Source organism: Rhinolophus sinicus, chromosome 5 (genome assembly GCF_057876585.1).
Source record: "Rhinolophus sinicus isolate RSI-liver-muscle chromosome 5, RSI-T2T, whole genome shotgun sequence".
NCBI classification, from domain to species: domain Eukaryota; kingdom Metazoa; phylum Chordata; class Mammalia; order Chiroptera; family Rhinolophidae; genus Rhinolophus; species Rhinolophus sinicus.
Window position 1 is genome coordinate 6,555,810 of NC_142505.1, and position 23,739 is coordinate 6,579,548.

The following is a 23,739-nucleotide window of genomic DNA, read 5'->3' on the forward strand; positions in this document are numbered from 1 at the left end:
AAAAGGGCACCCACCAGGTGAGAAGCTAGGAAATGGACTAGGTCAGCATTTCCCAAAGTGGGCGCTATGGAGCAGCAGTCCTAATGGCTTACAAAAGCAAGTCTGGGGAAGTCTGCCCGCTGCAGCCGGGCCTGGGAGCGTCGCGGCGCCCTTTGGCTGCTGAAGGTCCTGATGAGTCTCACCGCGAAGACCACTGCCCAGCACATGCTGGAAGTACCGGGCCAGGAGGCCTGCTTTGCTCCAAACACTGCGTCTGCAGGAAGTTTCAGGCCCCTTTCCTCCTGGCCCTGAGCCTTGGCTTCCTCCCCGCACAAGGAAGCAGATGGACTGGGTGTCCTCCCACTCTGCTGTTTTTCTAGGCACAGTCAAAGCCTGGCTCCCTTCCCACCTTGCCGAAGGTCCTGGGCTTGGAGGAGCCCATCGTGTGGTAAGGACTGGGATGCCCTCCAGGAAATTGGTGCCACCATGTGTGGCTCTCCCTTGATCTCTGCCCACCCTACCCAAAGTTGTTCAGGTCCTGCAGCTCGAGTTAGCATCTCAGAGAGGCTGGCATCCAGAGGGCAAGGCCAGCACAAGGAGGGACGCCCCCAGTGACACCTCTCATTTGTGCCTGCCAAGCTTCCAGCTTCCTGCAAGGCCAGGTGCTTCTGGCTTCTCCTGGCAGAAACACACAGGTGAGCGGCTCTGGCGTCCATCACACTTCTCCATCCTCAAGAGCACACACTTACCTAACCGATCAGTGCAGGGATGGGTTGTTTCTAATCCCAGATGTAATAATCACGAGTGTGCCCTCCTCCTCAGGAAGCCCCCACACTCCAGGAACGACTCCCAATGCACTGAGTCATCTCCCCACACCCGCAGCTCTTTCCTCAGAATCTCACACTTACCTCTCGCAAACCACACGTCCCACACCCACAGCACCTCATGTCACAAATAGTCCCCGACCCGCGAACAATTATTCTCACTCATGCCCCCTCCCATGTGGTCCAAACAGCTCCTGCTGCTGATCAGCCCAGAGACAGCCATGGGGGCCTGCAGTCAGCCACTCTCCATCCTGCCCAAGGGCAGAGCCCTGGGGGGAGAACCGGAGACTCCTATGGGCTGTCCCGGAAGAAGAGGGAGGAAGCTGGCACACCCACTCAGTTCATTTCAAAGGCATGGCCCCAGCTCAGCTAGTACATTGGAGCAGCCTGCCTCCAGCTCACCAGAGAGCCTCTGGGGGCTTGGCTGAGCGTCCCGCAGCAACTCAAACCATCCTGAACAAACCCGAGCAGGGGCTGTAGACCCAGGGTCCTCTGGGGGAGAAAGGAGGCCAATCTGATGGAAATGGGCCTGCAGCGGCCTCTTGGTGAGTGTAGGACACTCACTCATTAGGAAGGCGTGGCCCCCCACTAGGGTCTCTACCCCAAAGTTGTTTCTTTGGGGGTGGGCAGCTGCTCCGGCCCAGCTAACTGGAATGGGAGCCCAGAGGAGGAGCTTTCCAGGGTTTCCTGCCTCCCCTAATGCCTGGCTGCCCTCACCAGCATCCCCCTCCAGGGCCCACTGTGAGGGGCAGGCTGGCCTATGACCAGGGAAACTTGCCTCTTTGGGGGCCCTGCCATTGCCCAGGGCCCTCTCCAAAGGGGTACCCATTGGGAAAAGTCCACAGGACTGTCTGGCCCTCCCAACATCGTTTTTCCAGGTCGAACTTGGACCAGGTGAGAAAGCATTCTACTCTGGGACTCTGCCCACGCTTTCAGGAGGTACAGGGACCCTGAGGCCAGGCCTTGTCCCCCACTACATCTGGAGCCAAAATGACTCCAAAAAGACACAGAGACTGGTGGCCAAGGCAAATGAGCAAGAAAAGAGAGCTGGTGACAGGGGAAGGGAACCGGGGAAGGCGTGAGAAGGTAGGTGTGGGGAGCGGCGCAGAGGTGGTTACCTGGGTGAGGTGAGGGTTGGGGTTGAACCCACACTGGTTGCAGACCTTGTTGTGACACTGGGTGCAGGTGTTGAAGTTTGGCTGGCTGGGGGCCGACGTGAGGTCCGAGGTCTTACATATGGGACACAGCATGCTGCTGGGAAGAGGGGCGATCTGGGGGACGGAGTAGGGTGATGTGGGGGTGCTGCCTCTGTCCGGTGACACAGAGGGGGAGCGCCCTGATCTCTGTGTCCTGCTGTCTACCTGCAGCGTCCTGCGGGGGCCAGCAGCGTCCTGGCCTGCTGGGCCCTGTGCCCTCGTCTCCCGGGGGCTCTCGTGGCCAGGAGCAGTAGCAGAAGCCTGCTTCGGGGTTGGGGAAGCTGCTCTCTGGCTCCCCAAGGGCTCCTGGGGGTCCAGTCTCCTGGAAAGGCTGAAATGACATTGAAAATGACTACGTTAGAGACACATCTGAGAGAAGCCGCCTGCAGCCCCGTCACCACTCCCTTTCCTGCCCAGCGGCGGGATCACAGCCACCATTCGCTGAGCGCCGACCGTGCTCAGCCCTGACAAGCATCTCCCCGTGAACCTCAGCACGAGGCCATGTGGTAGGATCATGAGTGTCCCCTGTCACATCCTGATAAAGTGCAGATTCTGATTCAGTAAGTCTGGGGTGGGGTCTACATTTTTAAGACTCTCTAAGGTAATGCTTGTACTACAGTCTGCAGACTATGCTTTGAGTACCAAGGCTCCAAACCCATCTATGTTAGAAACACCTAAGGTGATTTTTAAATTTCTGACTCTCAGACGGCACCGCAGACAAATTCTATGCGATTCTATTGGGGCAGGACCCTGGCATTCATAGCTTTTCTTCCCCAGGTGATTCCAAGATACAGCTCAAGTTCAGAGCTACCGCCCTGGCAGGGCTGTTACATTCTGACATGTCCCCTTCAGAGGCTGACCCCAGATAGTTGGAGATGGGTGGGGGAGGCACTCCAATGCCTAGTTAATGCCATCTCCAGCAGGGTCACAGGTGCCTTCTCCTGGAAACCCTTTAGCAGGCCTGAAGCCAGACCAAGTCCATCAAGATGGGTCAAATGTGACTTTTCATGTTACTTTTCCGCTAGTGCAAGACTGGGTGGGGTTGGAGTCCTAGGACCCAGCCCCGGGGGAACCACCAAAGGAGGTTCGGTGTGTGTGACCCCCATCTCCGTCCTGACCCGGCCCAGCTGCAGCCGAGCCAGTAGGGTTGAGTAGTTCAATGAGGTAGAAGGCAAACCGTCAGGCTAACCTCCATTCTCTTACATTCTTTCTCTTTTGACCCCACTTAAGTTCATTTCTGCCAGTTTTCCTTTTCTAATTCGAAAGAAACTGAGCACAAAAAGCCAAAGGCAATGCTTTCTATCACTTTCCTGAAATTCTATACTTGCTTCAGTCTCTATTCATTTGGGTGGATACCCACAGCAGGGCACACTGGCCAAGAGCCACTTGGGAGGCTCGGCCACAGCTGCCCGCGGGGCAGTCTGGCCTGGCCTTCCACCCCCGTGCCCAATCCTTTTAGGGGCTGACTGACAGAAGCTTCTGTTTGCTGCCCTTATAAAAAGGCCATGTGCTTGCCAATAAGATTCAGGAGCCAACTGGTAAGACATCTTAGGACAAGCCACTTCAGAGGGCAGTGGAGCCCACCGGGGGCGGCCCACTCCTAGATACTCTGCAGTGTTTCCTCCCTTCTGGGACACTGCTGGTGGAGAGACGCACCCTCTGTCTAATAAAGACTCTTGCAGAACAAAAGAGACGCTATTAAATGTCCATCAAATGTTTCTTTCGTCAGCTAACAGCAGTACACACCCATCCAGCTAGTCTCACAGACCTGCCATTCTCTTCAGCACCAGGATAACCAGTGTCCGGGCCTAGCCCTTGGGCCAGCTTTGCCACCAGCTGCGAGGGCCCGGACGGTGGTGGCTACACCATCTCTGGCCCACACTCAGAACCTGGCTGCGAGGGCTTTTCAGGAGACTAATTTCCAGGTATCATAAGAAATATTGCCACTTGGTTAAATTCATAGTTTCATTTTTTACTTAAATCTTTCAGGGCTGGAATTTTAAAATGGCCCTTGCAAGCTAGTCAGAAGCTATGAGGCCTTTATGTCCCATGAAGGGACTGCAGCCCCCCTCCCAAGCTGTGCAAGGTCTGTGCTTTCTTCCAAGAACTTGAGCAATTTCTACTGTATCTGTGTTGCCTGATATGTGACAGGCAATCTCCTGTGTACACACTGACTTTTTAATTCAATGGGTCATCACAATGTAGTCTTTCTGGGGACATTTAATGTGACAATTAAGGATCCAAACTCAAATTAACCTTCAACTCAGCTGTGGTGACAGCAAATAAACAATGCCTCTGCACCCAGCAAAGTCTGCAAAGGCAATGCCCACCCCCCCACCCCCCCAGGCCTGAAGCCTGTCCACAATGCATGTCCGTCATCCCTTCTCTCTCCTGTCCTCCTGGATGATTCCACACCTTCCCCTTGACCTTCAAGCCCCCAACAGGTTCCTCCCTCTCTTCACTGTCACTGACAACCTGCTTGACATGTCAAGGAGAAAGTGGGAGCCACTGGAGGGGAATCTGCACATCCACAGCCTCCTGACATCTGTCCCCCACTGTTTGCCTGTCTCCGTCCCCAAGGCCCACTTCTCACCTTCACAAATTCTCCCCTTTCCTTCATCACCCATTTCCCTGTCTATTGGATTCAATTACCATACAAACATTCTTCTCCCACCCTAAAAAACAACAACAATCTCTGAGCCACTTCCCCCTTCAGCTACTGCCTCATTCTCTGCTGCTCTTTACAGGAAAACTTAAAAGAATTGTCTCCACTCACTACTTCCTGCTCCTCTCAACCTAACCCAACCCGGCTTTTGCTATCATTCCACAGCTCAGGTCCCAGTCACCGATGGCGTCCATGTTCTCAAATCCAACAGTCACTTCTCAGTTTCTCACACCACCTGCTCTGTAGCAGCAGATCTTGACACCACCGCATGCTCCTTCTTTCCTGAAGTAACGTCTCCACCTGCCTTCCGGAACACACCTCTTCCCTCCTGGCCACATCTTTCTCAACTCTTTTGCAGTTGCTGCCTCATCTCCCAACCCCAGAACCCACTTCTTATACCGGCGGGACTAGGTCTTCGTTCATGTCAGCTTCTCTGAGTACACACAATCCCTGAGGCTCAGGGCCCACCCAGACTCAAGGCTTCAAATCCCACTTCCCACAGAAACACCACAGTGTGTATCTCTGGCCCAGACCTCTCCCCATCTAACTGCCACCTCTACATCTCCACTGAGATGTCTTACAGGCATCTCAAACTTGATGTGTCCAAGCTGAGCCCCTGATCGTCCCCCAGGGTCCTCCTCCCAGACTTCCCCTTGGAGTCACTTCTGACTCCCTTCTTCTCTCATCCCATGTCAATCACCAATACCTTTGTTGGCTTCAGTCTGGCCACTCCCACTGCCTCCTTGCTCCATCTGGTTCAAGCTACTGTCCCCTCTTTTTTCAGTCCCGCACAAGTTTGGCTGCTCCCAGTCGCCCTTCAATGGCCGTCTCTATCCAGCAGCCAGGATAATCCTTTAGATACATAAATCAGACCGCTTGCTTCCTCTGCCTAAACCCTCCAATGGCTTCCTTTCCCTCCCAGACGAAAAGCCAAAGGCTTTGTGATGGTCCATGAGGCCCACGAGATTCGGCCCCTTCCCTCTGGTCTCATCTCCAACAACTCGCTCTCTCCCTCCCTCCCTCCCTCCACTTTCCTATGCCAGGCCCACTCCTGCTGCTGGCATTTGCATCTGCTGGCACTTGCATGCTCTCAAGCCTGCTCTGGTGGCATCCTTTCAGGGACACTGTCCCTGACCAGTCTATTTAAAATGCAGCTTCTGTCCCTCCTGCCTCTTTGCTCTCACGGCACTGGGGACCTTCCAACTCCCTATGTAATACATGTCTTGCTTTTGCATACCCTCGATGATCCCGGAATTAGACTCACAGCTCTGTGCGGGCAGGGCCTCTGTGCCTTCCCCACAGCTGTGTCCCAGAGCCTAGCACAGTGCGTGGCACACGCTGGATGCACAACGTGTTTCCTGAATGGATGGTTTGTAGGCACATCATGACTCAGAACAGTAAAATGTGGTCCCAAAGTGTGTTAGAGCTGAGGAAACACGGCGCGTGACCATCCTGGCGCTTGGCCCTCCCTGGAGGAGAGAACTGCAGGAATGACACCTGGAATTCTCTCCAGCCTCACCCTCAACCCCACTCAGTGGACCACAGAGGCACTAATGACAACTGAGCCGTCACCACGGGCCCCACGTGTGCCAAGCACCTGTCACATATTAACTCCTCGAAGCCTCATAGCAGATCCATGGGGGAGGATCCATTTTGCTCATTTTACGACAAGAAAACTGCCACACAGAGAAGTGAAGTAACTTGTACAGCCATTCTGACTTGCGAATGGTGGAGCTGCGACTGCAATATCAAAGCCACCAGTCCATGCCCTTCGCCACTGTCACACCGTCTCTTTGGGGGAGCACAGCGAGGCTGTAGAGGAGGGAGAAGCACTACCGTTTGGTTGTTGTTTTTTTCTGAAGCACTGTTTAAGTGGAAGCTCCCTAGGAAGAGGTCTCCCCACTGTCACCCAGGCCCCAGCACCATGCTTGGCACTGAATGGGCACTCAATAAGCTTAAGAGAATTAAATGGAAAGATGTGTGAGCAGTACAGTGAGCTCATGGAGTGGAGCTGGGTGAGGGCAGACACATGAGTTAGTTATGACCAGTTCACCTGGAGTTTGCCCAGCAATGCTGACTCATTGAGAAAAGCACAGAGGTTCATTCATTCATTTGGACATTCAGTCACTCACAAACACTTACTGACCCTGGACTAGGTCCGGGCCCTGTGAGAAATATTAATGGTATGAATGGATTATGTCTCTTACAATGGAAGGTGGGTCTACAGGTGTTCACTGTATTGTTATCTTTACATCTTATACATATTTTACAAATATTCTTATATTTTTTATAAATACCTATTCAATATTTAATAAGGATTATTTTTTAAAAACATGAATCAGACAGGGATCTAGTCCTCTGGGAGCCTCTAGTCTAGAGGGAGACAGATGTGCAAACAAATCACTGCAAGACACATCTCCACGTCGTCCAGGGAGAGGCAGAAGCCTGAGAAGACTTTGAGGATGAGGAGGCATCTAAACCAGGTCTTAACAGATGAACTATCTCCCCAGATGAACTATGGTGAAAGCGGGTAGCATTTGCGAGGGCCCAGAGGCAGGACAGAGCATGCTCAGATGGGTGGCTGTGCCGGGCAGGCGTTAAGTCAGTGAGATTTCAGCACCTAGAACAGCTCCTGGCACTCGTGTGCACTGAACTACCTAGAGGAAGTGGGGGGCTCCTAGCTGACGTGGATAGGCCAGGAGAACAGGGCCTCTAAGGTTTTCAAACAAGGCCAAGCCCTGGCTGTGTGTCAAGGAAATGGTGGAGGTAGGGAACCAGTGAGAATAAGGCCTAAGAGATAGTTCCTCGGGACCGAGGGAGGCCAGATTCAGCAGGACTATTTTGGCTTGACTGAGATGAGAAATCCAGGGGGAGACGCCAATTGGTGGGTGGAGAATGGGGAGTGAAATGGCAAAATCACGAGGTTGGGTTTGGTTTTGTTGAGTGAGTGTGGGGGGCGTTAGGAGATGGGTCAGAGCTTGGGTTCAATTCAAGTAAGTCCAGATATTTTTATCTATGAGAGTTAAGGGTTCAATTCACAGGCAACCCTCAGGAGAAAGTTCACACAGAGAGCAGTGGTTCAGGAAGGATTTGGGGGGAGCAGCAACATTTATGGGAGCAGGAGAGATGCCAGAAACAGATAAGTCAGAATAAGGAGAACACACACACACACACACACACACACACACACACACACACACACACTTAGAAAAGTTCCCAGGAGGAGGAGCAGTCAACAGTGTACTATGAGGAGTCTATGTTCCTGAAGGCTGAGAAGCCACGGAGGAAAGGGTTACACCCATGAGGACCACACACCACGACTGACCAAACCCTCTCCCCACCCAGTCAAGTTTGGGAGGGGCCAGCTTCCCATCCTGCTCAACACAAGGGTCCCCCCCATGGCAGGAGGTCCAGGAGGTCTGTGACACAGCCCTGGACACAAGTCCCAAGCAGTGGTTGGAGTAGCCCAGGAGCTCCTCAGGAGAGAAGGGGCGTGCTCTCCAGGAGGCGGGGAGAGGGAGGAAAAGGGGAGGGAGGTGTCCACAGGCAGGACCCAGCCCAGCCCCAGGGAAGACCTGGTTCATCAATACGGACCAGCAGCAGTGAGGTTATCCTGGGGAGGGCGGGGTAAGTACAGATGAGCAAGGAGGGGAGAGAGGCGCTGCCATTAAGCAGAAGACAGCAGAGGACAGGTAGGTGGAGGAGGAGGGAGAGGCCAGAGACGTGAAGGAGTGGCCAGAAGCCAAGCAGGGGGAGACTAAAATGCCTTATCTGGGGACAGATACTTTTTAAAGATGGACAAGAAAGGTAAAGGACATCAAAATGACTGGATTTCTACCAGCTTTCTTCCCTTTCAACATTTAAAGCTATTGACTAGTCAGAAACAAGTCTTCAGGCTGTTTAGCAGGGCAGGAAGGAGCCCCCGCCACAGGAGGGCTGCTGGGGAGGGGCTCAGAACCAATTCAGTCAGCCTCCCCCTTTGCACACCTCAGCACCCCAGCAGCCTCCTGTCCCATGACCATGACCACTGATGGGAGAAATAACACAGAATGCACTGGTCAGAAGTTGGGCTCCCCTCTGTCAGAAAGCCCAGGAAAGGCATGAGGCCCACAAGCTCCAGTGACCAAAGATGCTCCAGGTACCAGGTATATCCGTAGGGGTAGGGCCACCAGGGCGAGATGAGCCTACACTCAGGGAGGGCCTGCTCAGGCTGAGGCAGACAGGAGGCGGCTTGGAGAAGTGCGAGCTCCAGTGGGGAACCACGCTGGGTTCTACGCGGCCGCATTCTAGGGCATGCCCCCCACTGCCTCCAGTGGGGTATTTGAAAGAGAAATATTTCACACCAATAAATGTCTGTCTTTGTTTATCAGGAAGGGAGTGAACTTAAGAAAACTGTTTTTCTAAGTCAGAGCAGCCGGAAGAGTCCCACAGCTTCAAACAAGGTTTTGATAAATTCACAGCTGACCTTTACGTAATAGGCAATTACGGCTGGGCAGATGCTGGGAGCGGACCTCTCCCTTGAGACCCATGCCAGGAAGGGCCAGGGCCAACCCAGTGGTCCCTGTGTATTCGGACAGCGAGACCGGGCTGCAGAATGGTGAGCACCAAGGGCCAGGTCCTGGGTGCTGGAGCAATGCGCTTAGGAATGGATAAGAGAATTCACAAAGCTGGAGTTTATAAAATAGTCCAGTTTTCACACAAGAAAATATTTCTCAACCTGCCCAGCTTTCAGGCCTCCTGCTTTTTTGATCATGTATCCCTATCAATAAAACATGTTTGCATGTCCCCAACATATGAATATTTCCCCACCAAGTCCGTGCATGTATATTACTGGTAAAACACACCTCCCCAAATGGAAAAGTTCAGAAGGATGAATATATATAGGCTTAAATATAAATAGGCATTTTCATGTTTTCTTCCCATGCCTCAGCTGACTGTCTTGTCTCCCTTTCCTTCTTGGCACGTGTGCCCCAATTTGGAGGCCACTGCTGAGCAAATTCTAATCTCCTCACCTTTAAAGGTGTCTCTATTTGTTTGCTCAGGCCAGATTCTCTCCTGCCCCCAGCCCTGCCCCATTGAAGGTGTACTTAGGTGAGTGCCAAGGAAGCTCCAGGCCACTGGGGGCTGCCCTCACCAGCCTTCCTGGCTACCTATGAAACAAGAAGGACTCCCTTCACTGACAGAGAGAGCACAGCGCTGAGGGTCTCTGCAGCAGTGACGGCAGCACTCAGGAGGAGGCTGTGACTGCACAGGACAGCAGCGTGGGCTCAGCCTCTGAGACACTCTGTTGGAAGATGCCACACCCAGGATTCGTGGGGGGGCAGGGGGGCATGCCATAAGCAGAGCTCCCCAAGCAGCTGACATCCTCCCCTCCTGGCTTCCCAGCCCCTTGAAGCTGCTGCCCACTATGAGGGTAAGGTCCTAAGACCCAAAAGACCACAGAGAATTAGTTCCTCTTTGGTACAGGTGGCAACAAAGCACCATACCAGCCTGGTGGCAGCCCCCACAGCAGGCATGTGCTGATGCTCTTGGGCATACATAGACACACACCCGTGAGCAGACAGACCCACGTGAAGAAGCCATTCGTGTTACCCAGAGACCCACCACCTCCACTCATCCTTTCCACTCAGAAACTAGCAGCTGACTCTTCCTGTGGCCAAACAACAAGCTTCAGTTGGTCCCAGGCCAGTCCATCTGCGCCAAGAGAGAACATGTTGAAGGCAGTGAACTCTGACTGCTGTGCTGTTGCTGAGGGAACATGGGATGAGACTGCAGGTGGGTCAAGAAGGCAGAGAATGTGGCAAGAGAGACTGGGAGGAATAGGAGTTGCTGCCATCAAACACAGGCCAGGAGAAGCTGCCAGCATAAGAGAAGGGACCAGCGGGAGGCAGGGAGCAAGATGGGAGCCAGGCCTTAACTGCATGGAAAGCAAGCCCTGGGGACCTTATTCCCCAGCCCTACATGGGTCCTACATGGGTCCACTACGGTGACAGCATCTCAGGACAACCTGATTTGGCTTTGGTTCCCTTTCAGGCCCAGGCAGTCTCCAGAGTCCAGAACAAGGATGGGAAATAAGGGTGGTTTTTCTCTACACCATTACTTGGCAGTGGCTGCCTAGAGGGCTGGGTTTGATAAGCATCCATGGGAAAGACTGTTGCCATCAATTAGTAAGGTCTGTCATGAACCCAGGAGTAGGGCACATACAAGGCACAAAGGCCATGGACTTGTCATCCATAATGTAGAACCCAGGCCCTTAGACCCGCCTCAAGTGATCTCCAGCTTCCTGGAGGGTCTCACTCAGAACTGGGCCAGCCCACCGCAGGTCAAATTCATCCCCACCAGAAGAGGCACGCAGTGTTTATCTCTGATCTTCCCCTCAGTCCCATGTTCACCTCTCTCCCATGTGTTCCCAGAGTCATAAGAGCTATATGTGGGCCTCAGTCAGCTGAAGCATCAAATGCCACGAGCTCAGTGTAACTTTGAAGGCTGACTGTCTCTTGAACTGCAGTGCTTGTGGCAGATATTGGATAGGTGCTGGCTTGCCTGAGCCTTAGCTGCCAGCACCTTAGTGTAAGGACTCTGTTAAGGGGTTACTACTCCTTTACCCATTCATCCATTCATCTAAAAAGAGTTCACTTTTTAGATGAACCATGTTTCCTAGCTCTTGACTGTCTAAACATATCTGTGTGATCGTTAAACTTGAACAGCAGCTTGACCAGATATAAAATTCTAGGTTCACACTTTCTTTCCCTGAGGACTTACTTTGTAGGTACAGCCTCTCTGTTTTCTAGCATCGTCTATTACTGCGGAGAGCTCTGTGCCAGCCTGATTAGTTCCCCTTAGAGGTGTATTAACATTTTCCTCTGGATACAATAGAATTCATTTTTTCTCTTTGAAGTTCAGTATGTTTGAATATTCCATACCTACTTTTTCTGGAATTCAGTATGTCCTTTCAACCTAAAGATTCACGTGTTCCTTTATTTCAGAGGAAAAAAGTTTCCTATTATATCTTTGACTATTTCCCTGTCCCACTTGTTTTGTTCTCTTCTCCAGGAATGCCGACTATACCTATTTTTAATTTCCTTTGTCATCCCATTGTCCAGGCTGCTCACAGCCCACGGCTTTCCCCCCACTTGCTCAACTCCTTAGGCAATTCCACCCCCTAGTAACTCCTTGGCACCACACAGCGTTCAAGGACACTCCTAAACGTCCCCATATATATCGCCTTTGCTAACTGGTCCAAGAAGGGTGTTCTTGGGTTTGGCCCTCTGGACTCTGACTTCCGTGCCCTGGTTCCACCCCCGGGGCCCCCGCAAATTCTCCCTCATCCCAGACTAAATTTCCTCTGTGTTTGGAAACCATTCCTTTTTCATTGCATTACAGCATATAGGTGTTTCTTAGTTTTGTTGAAGATAGAGTTTTCTTTTCTTCTTGCAGTTTTTGGTTAGTTCTGTCAGGAGATTGCACAGATGCTTGAAATCATCATATTCTTTTTTTTTTTTTTTTTTAAAGATTTTATTGGGGAAGGGGAACAGGACTTCATTGGGGAACAGTGTGTACTTCCAGGACTTTTTTCCAAGTCAAGTTGTCCTTTCAATCTTAGTTGTGGAAGGTGCCGTTCAGCTTCAAGTTGTTGTCCTTTCAGTCTTAGTTGTGGAGGGCGTAGCTCAGCTCCAGGTCCAGTTGCCGTTTTCTGTTTGCAGGGGGCACAGCCCACCATCCCTTGCGGGAGTCGAACTGGCAACCCTGTGGTTGAGAGGACGCACTCCAACCAACTGAGCCATCCGGGAGCTCAGCGGCAGCTCAGCTCAAGGTGCCATGTTAAATTTTAGTTGCAGGGGGCGCTGCCCACCATCCCTTGCAGGACTTGAGGAATCGAACTGGCAACCTTGTGGTTGAGAGCCCGTGCTCCAACCAACTGAGCCATCTGGGAGGCAGCTCAGCTCAAGGTGCCATGTTCAATCTTAGTTGCAGGGGGCGGAGTCCACTATCCCTTGCGGGACTCGAGGAATCGAACTGGCAACCTTGTGGTTGAGAGCCCACTGGCCCATGTGGGAATCGAACCGATAGCCTTCGGAGTTATGAGCATGGAGTTCTAACCGCCTGAGCCCCTGGGCTGGCCTGAATTCATCATATTTAACCAGAAGACATTTACAACCCAAAACAAATGCCGTTTTCCTCGGTTTTCCACTTGTGCAAGTTCTAAGTTCTCTAAAGCATGGACCCATTTATAAATCTGACCTAAATATTAGCTCTTCTCCTTAGAAAAAAGAAAAGTACTCATTCCTAAACATGTTTGCTTGATTTCAGAGCCTCCTGAGGCCCATGGAGGCCAAAGTCCTCAATGGCTGGTATGGCCTGTGGCCAGCAGACCCCTCCTATCACACCAGCCTGTCTCTTGGGCACCACCCACATGCCCCCAACGCCTGGGAGCCCTGGACAAGCCAGGGTCTTTCCTGCAGCCATGCCCACAGGCTCTCCGGGGGGCTAAGTGACCACCTCCACAGTCCCATTAGCACACGACTTCTGCTGGGGAGCCTCCTGGGCTCTCCCCGCTATACGTCCCCCACCAGGCTGTTTACTATCTGCCTCCCAGGTCAGACTGAGCACCCCAGGAGGGCAGGGGTTCCCAGAATCTTATGTGGATACAGCCTGTCTGCCAGTCAAAGGAAGCACAAGTTCCACAGGCTGTTTTAATGAATTGACAAAAAATAATTTGTAATTAGGCACGCTCTGTAGGAAATGACCCTGCTAAGGCTTGAATGCAACTTCTTGTAGGTGAGCTAAACAGTCATATTTATGCCATTCACCTTTTACAAAGGCCTGGTTCAGCCAATTATCACAAATTCCAAGGGAAAGGAATCCAAAGACTGGGTTTTACTACAGTGCATAAAGGAGCTGGCTTTTTATAGCTAGAACTCAGTAGGAGGGAGTGTTATTGCTTTTAGTGCCCTAATGTCCTTTTCCCCACTTATTCATCAGACTTGGGTAACAGCTCATCAGTAGGAGATCCCTGAGGGAACCCGAGGAGTGGGGGGGCCACGCTGGGAGCCAAGAGCGCCAGAGACAGGCAGGTGGCTAGACCAGTCACCACCCAGAGCTGAGACCCAGGTCAGCAGCTCCTTAAAGGGCTCTCCCCATCACCTCCTAGGCCTTCCGGGTGGCTGGGCCTGGGACACCAGTGGAAACAAGTGTCCCAACCTTTGGGCACCATAAGGACTAAACCCAGGACGCTGACATTTGCTGCACAAATCACAGTTTACCCTGCACCAAAGCCTACAGCATGTGCAAAGCCCGTGACTTTTAAGGCTCTTTCTGGCCTTCCCACCTTGTGGTGATTGGAGCGCCCTTCAAGAATGCCTCTAGGCCAACTAGATACCCCCAGGGACTCTCCTACCAGGCTCAGCTTTCTGAGGGGACTCATGGCTAGACAGCGAATTCTCACCCCACTTTCCATAGCCTTCTCAAGGGCCTTGGCCCCAGTGCCACACCTCTGTTCTCATCTACCAACCCTGCCTGCGGGACGGCCATGGCTCCCAAGTACGGCCCAGGAGTTCTGGTCCAGCCCAAGCCACAGCAGCTCCAGGTCCCCACCTAGCCCCAGGCTTGCAGACATCTGCATTGGGACCCCACATGAGAACAACTTTGAGCTGTGAAATGTCCCAGTTTTCTGGCTCAGGGGGAAGCGCCTGAAGCTAGGAAGCTCTAATCAGGAGTCAGGAGTCATTACATAAAGCTGAGCCAGCTTTTCCCCACTTCTGGCTCCAGCGAATTCTACTACTACAGCCTTTTGCCAAGGGGACAGTGCGGTGCTTATGAGCTCTCGTCCCAATTCTGCTGAAACCGGGAAGTCAAGATGAGTTAAGAGAAAACCATCAGTCTTTGTGATCACAGAGGCAGCAGGCCCCACTCTCCCCACTCCAATCGTAACAGGGCAGAAGCCAGGACTCTGGCCCAGAAAGCTTGAAAGCTCCTGCCCAGCCTTCAGACCAGGGCTGAGGACTCGGCACTCAGCCAGCCCTCGGGGTTCCAGGACAGTCCTCAGCCCACACAGATGGTGAAGGGCTTGCTTCACGCCTTGCCCTGCCCCAAGCACAGACAGGAAAACGGGCTGACCATGCAGTTAGCAAGATAACCCAGGGCCTGCATCATTAATGCATGGACAGGCTGAACACCTGCTGTACACAGGGCACTGGGCTGCACCTGGAAACACCCGGGTGAGTGAGCTTCCGAGAGCCTGCTCTTCTAGACTTTCAGCGAAACCTCCCGCCTAGCCTGAGACCCCTTGCCTCCTTTCTCATGGGAAACAAATGGAATCCCAAAACTATGTCTATTGTATGTGGGGGGAGAAAGAAGTAGTGTCTGCCCATTCCATGGAACTCTCTGTCCAGAAATCACGCTAGCTTTTTTTTTTTTCAATTTAAAATTTTAAAAACTTTTAAAAAAAATTAGCAATAGCAAAAAACAAACAAACAACTAGCAATAGCTTGCTTGTTTTTTATGTTTCTATACCAGAATAAGGAAAACTTATCAGTGACCCAAAAGTGGTAAAAGAAAATCGTGATTGGGGGTCAGCTATGGCCCTTAGTTTGAGCTCTGAGTAAAACAATGGAAGGACTCGCACCCTTACCCAGCTCCCAGAGTCACCCTGTTGGCACCGGCCCTTCTGTCACTTGCTCTCACAGCCCAGGGTACTGGGCTGGCTCTTGGGCAGGGCTAAAGAACTCTGCATTTGGACAGAGGGCTTGCAGCTCTGGTACGGAGCTGGGCAGTGCTTGGTCTTGGAAACAACAGGTAAGAAAATGAACCCTTCCACACAATACCTCTGCCTTCCAACTTCAAATGTATTTCAATCAAAAGAATTCAAAGCAAGTGTTCTCACACACAAAACTCCTATCACGCACAAAGTAATTCGAACTTAAATGTACACAGATGTGTGTACGCTGGGGTTAGAGGTGGGAGATTCAGGGGGCTGCCAGAAGGAGAAATGAATGTGGGCTGGCAGTCAGAGAAAACCCTGGATGAAGACAGTGGTCAGGGGAGAAGTTCTAGAAGAAAGTGGGCCGTCTGCCTTTCCTCCACACGTGCTCACAGGGGGTCCTCGGAGCCAGGCACAGGGCTGAGCCAGTGTTTATGGGCTGACTGACCAATGGACTGAGGGACTTGACTAGGGAATCGGTGGTCCTCCGTGGTCGTGGGAGCTGACACACTGGGCATGGAAGAGAAGGTGTTTGGCCAGTTCTGGGGCCTGTCAGTCTTGTTAGGCTGATGACACACAGTCTGGGGGCAGAAAAGACTCTGAATTCTGGGACAGACACGGCGATAGGCCCTGCTCAGGAGTCTTGCCCAGGAAGCCTGTTTGAAAGAGGCCTGACTTGCCTGCGGCAGCTGCCACAATCAGCCCCATGAGCTTCAAGGAGGCCACTCTGCTAAGTCACACTCTTCCTGCCCAATGAGACAGGAGGAAAATGCCACCAACCCTCCCACCCCGCATGTAGGTAGGCACACTGCACAGCAGCACTCCAGGGTTGCCACCCACCCTGGGTGCACTCACCCTGTGCCTCAAAGCCCTCCACAGTGGGGACCCTCCTACCCGCAGTTTCCTCTTTCTGCACTGCCTTCCGGCAGGGAGTCCCTCCAAGCCTCAGCCCTTCCAGCTTATGCTCTGCTCTTTCCAGAAGGCCCTTTCCTTAGAACCCAATTCAACCTTCAACAGCCGGCTCAAACATCCTGCCCTCTATGGGGCCTCCCCCAGAGTCCCCAGTCCCCAAATCTGCGGTGCCCTCCTGCAGGCTCCTCATGCCTCACTCAGGACAGCCTCTCAGGGGGCCTGTGGGCCCCTCTCTGCCTCAGTCTCCCCTGCCCCGCATGCAGCTTGTGCCCAAACGCCTAGCCCCAGCCCAAACCCACGGGGCTGGTACTAAGGAAGTGTTGATCTAAAGGCAGCTCTTTACAGGGCTTGTGAAAGAAAATCAGAACAACAAAAATGGCATCTCAGATGGTAAATGAGACTCAAGATTCCAGCAGGAAAAACATGCCCTCTTCTAAATAGCCACTGCGACATTTAAGGACTTTTAAAACGGAAAGTCATCTACCCCCTGCCCGCCTTCACCCTCGCCGTGTCCATGGTTCCACCCGCCCTGTCAAACTAGTTGCAGAAAATGTACCCGGATGGTAACTTGTTTTCCTTTTCTGCCACCTCCGCGCCTTTCCTCTGTGGTTTCCTTCATTTCACGTCTGAGAGATGTACCTGGGAAGGAGGGTATCTACCTGTGGCACTTTGACTCCCTCCCTGTCCTCTCCATTCGACTGAGGGCCAGGAAGGAGCTGGGCTCCCTCCGGTCAGTGATTCACCTACCATCCCCTCGGGAGTTTGCCTCCCACTGGTACAGATTTCCCAGGGAGGTGACAGGCTGGAAAGGCCTCCTGCAGGAGGTGCCCCCCCATCGCTCCCCAGCCCGTCTTCCCATTCTTCCCTCCTGCCTCAGGGGCTGGTCCACACACACCCCCCCTGTCATTGCTCAGCCGAGTGAGGGGTAGCTAATTCTCTCGTAAGTCCTATGGGCCTCGTCTAAGGCCCAAACCTCCCTCCAAGGAGCCGTCAATCTTTTTCAGGTGCTTGGACCCACCCTTGACCAACAGAGGCCTCCCCCTGGCGACCACCAGGGAGCGCCCTCCCCTCTCTCTTTCCCTTCCCAGGACTCAGAGCCTGGGGGGCAGAGGCTCAGGGACGCCCACGTTCCCACCTGACACGTTTCCACATGTTGAGAGCATTAAACTCACCTACTCGGGCTTAAAAATCAATCGAGACAGATGCTCTCAGAAGGAAGCTATCTGCCTGTGGAGCTGAGCGTGGTGATTAAGACCGGAGAAAAAAGCATGATGAGATGCTGTGTGAGTGTGTGTACACATGTGTGAGTGCGGTGTATGCGAGTGTGCTCGCATGTGTGAGTGTGCGTGCATGTGAGCGCCTGTGTGATCACACTCTCCACGCCACACGTCTAGCCACTGAGTAAGGAGTGCTGCTTACTCATCCCCTCACCCAAGGGGAAGGGCAGATGCCCTGAGAGCCCAGCCAGCCTGAGCCAGCAGAGGGAACAGGGGCACCCCAGCCTGAGGAAGAGCAGTGCCAGGCACACAGGAGGCATTAGCTCTTTCCTTCCTCCCTTCCTTCCTTCCCTGGCTTGACAGCAAGTGGAGTGGGCAGGAAGCCTGCGATACTGAAGCCAAAGTCTTTAGGGAAGTGGGCAGTAATGAGAGGTCCAGCCAGCAATACTGAGGGACAGAAGTGGGAGAAGCGTATGGCCTGTGGCAGACGGGAGAGCAAGCAGCAGGCTCTGAGGGCCAGGCTCATGCAGCAGGTCCAAAGACCCCCTGGCCAGGAAGAACCAGTGAGGGGGGATGTCATGCGGGAGACCCTGCTCGCTGCGCCATGTGTCGTGCAGGGCGGCCTGCGGGGTCTCTGCTCCCGCTCCCCATACAAGAACTCAGGATATGGTGAGGCCAAAAAGGAACACCCACGGAGCCATAGGTAGGGGAGTCATACCACTATATTCTCTCTGGCAGCACTATACTCTCACTGGAGGCTGGATCCACACTGTCCGCAAACCGCCATCCACGCTTGCCAGCCCAGCCACCATCTTCTTGCTAGCCCCCATTTTCTTCTCTTCTCTCCCTCTCTCTCTCTACTAGCGTAGCCACAGCAGTTATATTAGTGGCCAATGGCTCACTGGTTACAGCTGACGGCCAACTAGCCACAGCTGATGGCCATGCAATCACAGTTGATGGCCATTTACTACCTGAGCCAGCACCTGTCTATGTGAGGCTGAAAGCCTGCAAACTACTTTCTGGGGCTCTGCCCCCACAGGGGAGGGGAATGCTGCAGACCCAGGCGAGCCAGGCTCTCACCTGGCAGAAAGTAGGGAAAACGTCTGGGGAAGGTGCTGGGGATCCAAGGTAGTTTGAGGTTCCAGAGAACAGGGTGGGATGTCTGGGGGAGAGGATGTGGTGAATGCACTTCAGACACAAATGGGGGAGACGGAAGTTGTTAGGGCTCCGATGGCAGCCATAGCAGCACATGTGTGAGGCTCACTGAACATCAGCTCCTTAGCAGGAGCTCCAGGGCGCCTGGCACTGGGCAGCACTGCAGACGCGGCTTACCTAGCACCGAGCAGGCAGACAAAACCACTCACCTTGTGGAACTCACTTCATGTGCAGGAGACAAGCCAAGACCTCAAAGACAAACAGGTAAGCCTGACTCATTCAGAGTAAGATACCTAGGTGCTCAGAAGAACAATACGCGTGACGAAGCAGGCAGCTGACCCTGGTGAGTCAGGGGGGCACCTCTGAGGAGGGGACACCTGAGCAGAGCCAGGCAAACAGCCTGGGAGTGAAAGGGCATCCCAGGGAAGAAATGTCAGGGGCTTAGGCTTGAAGCAGTTGTGGGGACAGAGCCAGGAGTGCAGTTTCCTGGCTCTCGGCCTCACATAGACAGGTGCTGGCTCAGGTAGTAAATGGCCATCACCTGTGATTGGATGGCCATCAGCTGTGGCTAATTGGCCGTCAGCTGTAACCAGTGAGCCATTGGCCACTAATATAACTGCCGTAGCTACGCTAGCAGCGAAATGGGGGCTAGCAAGAAGATGGTGGCTGAGCTAGCAAGCGCGGATTGCAGCTAGCAAGTGAGGTTGTTTGGCAGAGAGAAGTGGACGGCAGGTTGCGGATCATGTGGCTCCTGCTTCCTGTGTCTCCACCCCAGCCACCAGCGAGAGTATAGTGGTGTGACTCCCCTATCTATGGCTCCGTGGGTGTTCCTTTTTGGCCTCACCATATCCTGTGTTCTTATGCGGGGAGCTGAGACCCCGCATGAGTCGCGGCATGACAGCGGAAGTATGCATTACAGGCAGGGAGCAGCCCGGAGGCCAGTGTGGCTGGAGGGGTGGGGGAGGGGGAAATGTGAGGGGGGAGGTGGGGGAGACCGGGAACGTGGGAGCAGCCCGCTTCTGGACTCCTTCCCAAAACTTAGCATCTCGTCTCAGTGATGGTCTACGTGTTTTTGCTCTAACCATCCACCCGGCTGCCGAGACTCAAGGGTCCTTGTGTTGACTACAACAGCCACAAGGTGGAAACAGCAAATGACCATCGATGGATAAGCAGATAAACAAGATGTGGTACGCAACGGAATATTAGTCAGGCTTCAAAAGAAATGCAGCTCTGATACATGCTACAATATGGATGAATCTTGAAGATCTTACGCTAAGAGAAATAAGTCAGATATAAGAGGAAAAATTTTATATGACTCTACTTATAGGAGGTACCTAGAACAGTCAAATTCATAGAGACAGAAAGTAGACAGTGGTTACGAGGGGAACCGGGAGTTAGTGTTCAGTGGGCACAGAGTTTCCATTTGGGAAGATGAAAAAGTTCTGGAGATGGATGGTGGTGATGGTTGCACAGCAATGTGAATGTGCTTAAAGCTGCTGAACTGTGCACTTAACAATTATTAAAATGGTAAATTTTATGTGATATATAGTTTTCCACAATAAACAAAACAAATGGAATGAAGCACTTTTACCTGCTACAACATAGAGGAACCTGAAAAAACAGTATGCTAAGTGAAAAGAGCCAGACACAAAAAGACACATTTTAAGATGCCATTTATATGAAGCATCCAGAGTAAGGAAGTCGGAAGAGACAGAGAGCAGACTAGTGGTTGCCTGGAGCTGGGGGCAGGAGGAAATGGGGAGCAACTGCTTAATGGATGTGGGGTTTTAGTGCAGTGGCTGGAAGATCTGAAATGCTCAAAACAAATCATGCTTCCTCTCTGGAAGTTGTAACACAAACTGGACACGGACCCTGAGCTTATAAAGGTCCAGGTACAAAAATAGAAAAGATACATGCACTTGGAAATTCACTGGAGAACTATTTGTAACAGTAAAAGTCAGAAAATGACTCCAATGTCCTCAGTAGGTGTTGGGTGAATAAAACTGTGGTCCAGGCACATAATGGAATTCTCCACAGCTGTGGAAAGGAATGCGGAAGGCCTCTTCTGACTTCCAGGACCGCTGTTGGGGGGTCGAAGTCAGGGCTAGAACTGTTAAGCCCAGGATATCTTATTGGGCTAAAATTAAGGAAGCAAGAGCAAACCAGGGAGACCAGTGCAGGCCTGGGCAAGGGCTAGTGGTCCCAATTCCAGCTCATGGGGTAAAAGCAAGCTGTTGTTGGTTCAACAGTGACAGCAGCCATGGCTCACCAAGGACCTGCTGAAAGAGTGGCCAACAGGACATCTGCCTCCTGGGGCCTCCAGAGCTACTGGCACGACTGCAGGGAACAGCTTGGAGGCTGGCTCCAGCAATGGGGCAGGGTCCACTCAGCACTCCTCACACAGGGGGGCCCTGTTGGACAACGCTCTGGTCACGTGCTCATTCAGTAAGCCTAATGTAATCTGACAGGCCCGTGTTGTCTCAGGTACCAACCTACTCGTAGGCAGGCAACTCCTGTGATACACCCTGTGCAATTGGGAGACTGAAGAAGGACCAGGCAAAACTGGTGGCATCTGCTCACAGGGCAACACAGCCACAGAAGGAAGAGTCCACCGAGGTCCCACACTGGCTGGCAGCACACCACCAAGAGGCAAAGATAAGAGTGAGTCATAGAGGAAAGGGCACTTCCTATGACAGCTCAGAGCAATGTGTCTGGAACAAGAGCAGAACAGGAAACTAGCAGAATAGCCCCTGTGCCCCTCGAGAGCTCCCAGGCTGGGTGTCCTGGAGGGGCCAGCAGTGGAAGGGTCTGACTCGATTGGTTCAACCCTCCTTTGGGTGTGGAAGGCTAGGCCCCAGCTGCCCAGTGAGATGCAGGTATGTGAGCTGCCAAGTGGGTCAGGCCAATCTGCCGATTGAGCACGAGGCTCCATGGGCGACTGGCTCCACGGGCGACTGGCTCCACCCACAGAGCTGCTGTCCCACTGTAGGAAGCTGCGTGGGATGTCAGCATCTTCTGTGCTGTGCCCCTGACTCACAGCACACCTCTTCATTCACTCTGCACATGAGAACGATCTGTCACTGATGAAAGAGGAAAGTGCACAGAAGACAGCAGGCCAGACCGTGGTGGGGGGTGGGGGAGCACAAAGAGACGGGTCATTTTTAGTACATGTCAGACACTTCAGATTCACCATTTCAGTGAACCCTCGCCTCACAGCTCTGCAATGGAGGTCGGGAGGAGAAAACCGGGATTTAGAGAGAAGTGCTGTGCATAAGGTGAAGCCAACACTGGTAGTGGGTCTCTCTTCCCCGTGGCCTGTGCCCTTTCCCGTGCTGTTTCATGCTCCCATGACCCCTCCTGACCGGAGCCATCACCACCTGCCCTCAGAGCCAATTCAGTCCGAATGAGTCGTCTTCTATCCCAGGTACACAGAGCAGAGCATTAGGGCACCACAGGCCACGAGGACCTGAGGAAACCGTCCCTGCAGTGAACGCTCCCCCTTTCTGATACCCAAGGGCAAACTCAAGGGCTCTCAAGAAAGAGCTGGCAGAGGTCAGTGGACAAGGAGCCCCCCACCCCAAACCCTCTCACCCACATGCAGTGGGCTAATTGCAGGGCTCTCAAGTTGAGAAGCTCTCAGGAAACAGGGTCCACCTCCCCGATCTTTACTGGTGAGGCTGGTGTCTGACAGGCAGGGCCAGGCAAGGTGAGCTCCCAGAACACCAAGTTCTCCTGCTTCCCTTATAGCTCACTCACAGAGAACAGAACTGGGGACCACGCAAAGGCAACAGATGGAGTCCTCTCTATTTTAGCCAAATGCTCTGACTCATTTAAACAAATCCCACAGTTGTCAGAAGTCTAATAACTACCTCCTAGTGAAAAATAAAAGAATAAATTCTTCAGAAGCAAACTATGCTAGTGATACATAAAAAAAAAAATTGGAGGACGGCCGGATGGCTCAGTTGGTTAGAGCGCAGGCTTTAAACAACAAGGTTGCCGGTTCAATTCCTGCATGGGATGGTGGGCTGCGCCCCCTGCAACTAAAGATTGAAAACGGCAACTGGACTTGGAGCTGAGCTGCGCCCTCCACAACTAGATTGAAGGACAACAACTTGAAGCTGATGGGCCTTGGAGAAATACACTGTTCCCCAATAAAAAAAAAATTGAAAAATTGGAAACCTGTTCTGGTGTCATTCTAGAGTGGATATAATCCAGGCCAGCCTGAGACTCAGCCCTCACTCTGAAAGAGACGCCACAGCGCGACTTCAGTGAGGAAAATGTCATCGAGGAGCATCTGTCCCAGGTGCCCACTAGCGCCTTGGGCTCTGCTTGCCAGCTCTGAACTCAGCTTTACCCTCACACTTTTTGGTCAAGACAGAGCTGTGAGGGAGCCCTGGAGGAGGCGCTACACTCAGAAGACCAACCTCAAAGAAACCAGGCTCTTATTAAGATCTCTCTAGGCTTCTGGGCACTCACACATCTCCTGAGGCCTTGGAAAGCAAAGCAGAGCTGAGACCATTGGACACTGCCATGCCAGCAGTGCAAGGAAGGATCTCCTTAACTTGTGCAGAACCGCCGAGGAGAAAGTCTCATGTGTGATTTCAGGCAGCTCTGATGACTGCTACCTGCACTGCACACCACCTCCTCGGTTACGCCAATATTCTAGGCCATACTTCAGGCCACCCTTCCCCTGGTTTCCTTTTTCTGGAACCGAGGGCCCTCCCTACTTGCCTTCCTCTTGGAGAACCCACTCTCCTCTCTGCTCTCCCACAGGGGTTTCTTTGATACAGTTTGTATCTGCCATTGGTCCCTGACTATGTCACAGAGGCTAAAGAAAAAGAGGTGGGCTGTCTCGCGCTGCCTTGATCCAGTCTGGAATGTGGCTCCTCATCTGCAATCATTCCCTGTCGCCCTTTCTTCTGTCACAGACCCAAGTTCAACAATCTCTGTCCCTGGCTCCAAGATGGGGCTCTGGGCTATGACTCAAGCCTCCAGTCACCCCAGGGCTCCAGGCTCCCCTCCCCCATGCATGCCACATACAGTGGCCAGAAGAATTTTCGTAACAAGCCTCAGAAATCTTTAACAGTTCCTC

At 52.7% G+C, this 23,739-nt stretch overlaps 1 protein-coding gene across 3 annotated transcripts in view; it reads right to left on the minus strand.

The window, feature by feature from the left end:
- BSN (bassoon presynaptic cytomatrix protein) overlaps positions 1-23,739 on the minus strand; it is an 80,763-nt gene that overhangs the window by 40,896 nt on the left and 16,128 nt on the right. For 2 of the 3 annotated variants that reach the window (XM_074312315.2, XM_074312314.2), the window contains exon 2: positions 1,922-2,330. The exons of the other annotated variant lie outside the window; for it this stretch is intronic. In XM_074312315.2, the coding sequence (XP_074168416.2) occupies positions 1,922-2,330 (409 nt within the window). The remainder of the gene's footprint in view (positions 1-1,921; positions 2,331-23,739) is intronic. 3 annotated transcript variants of the gene reach the window in all.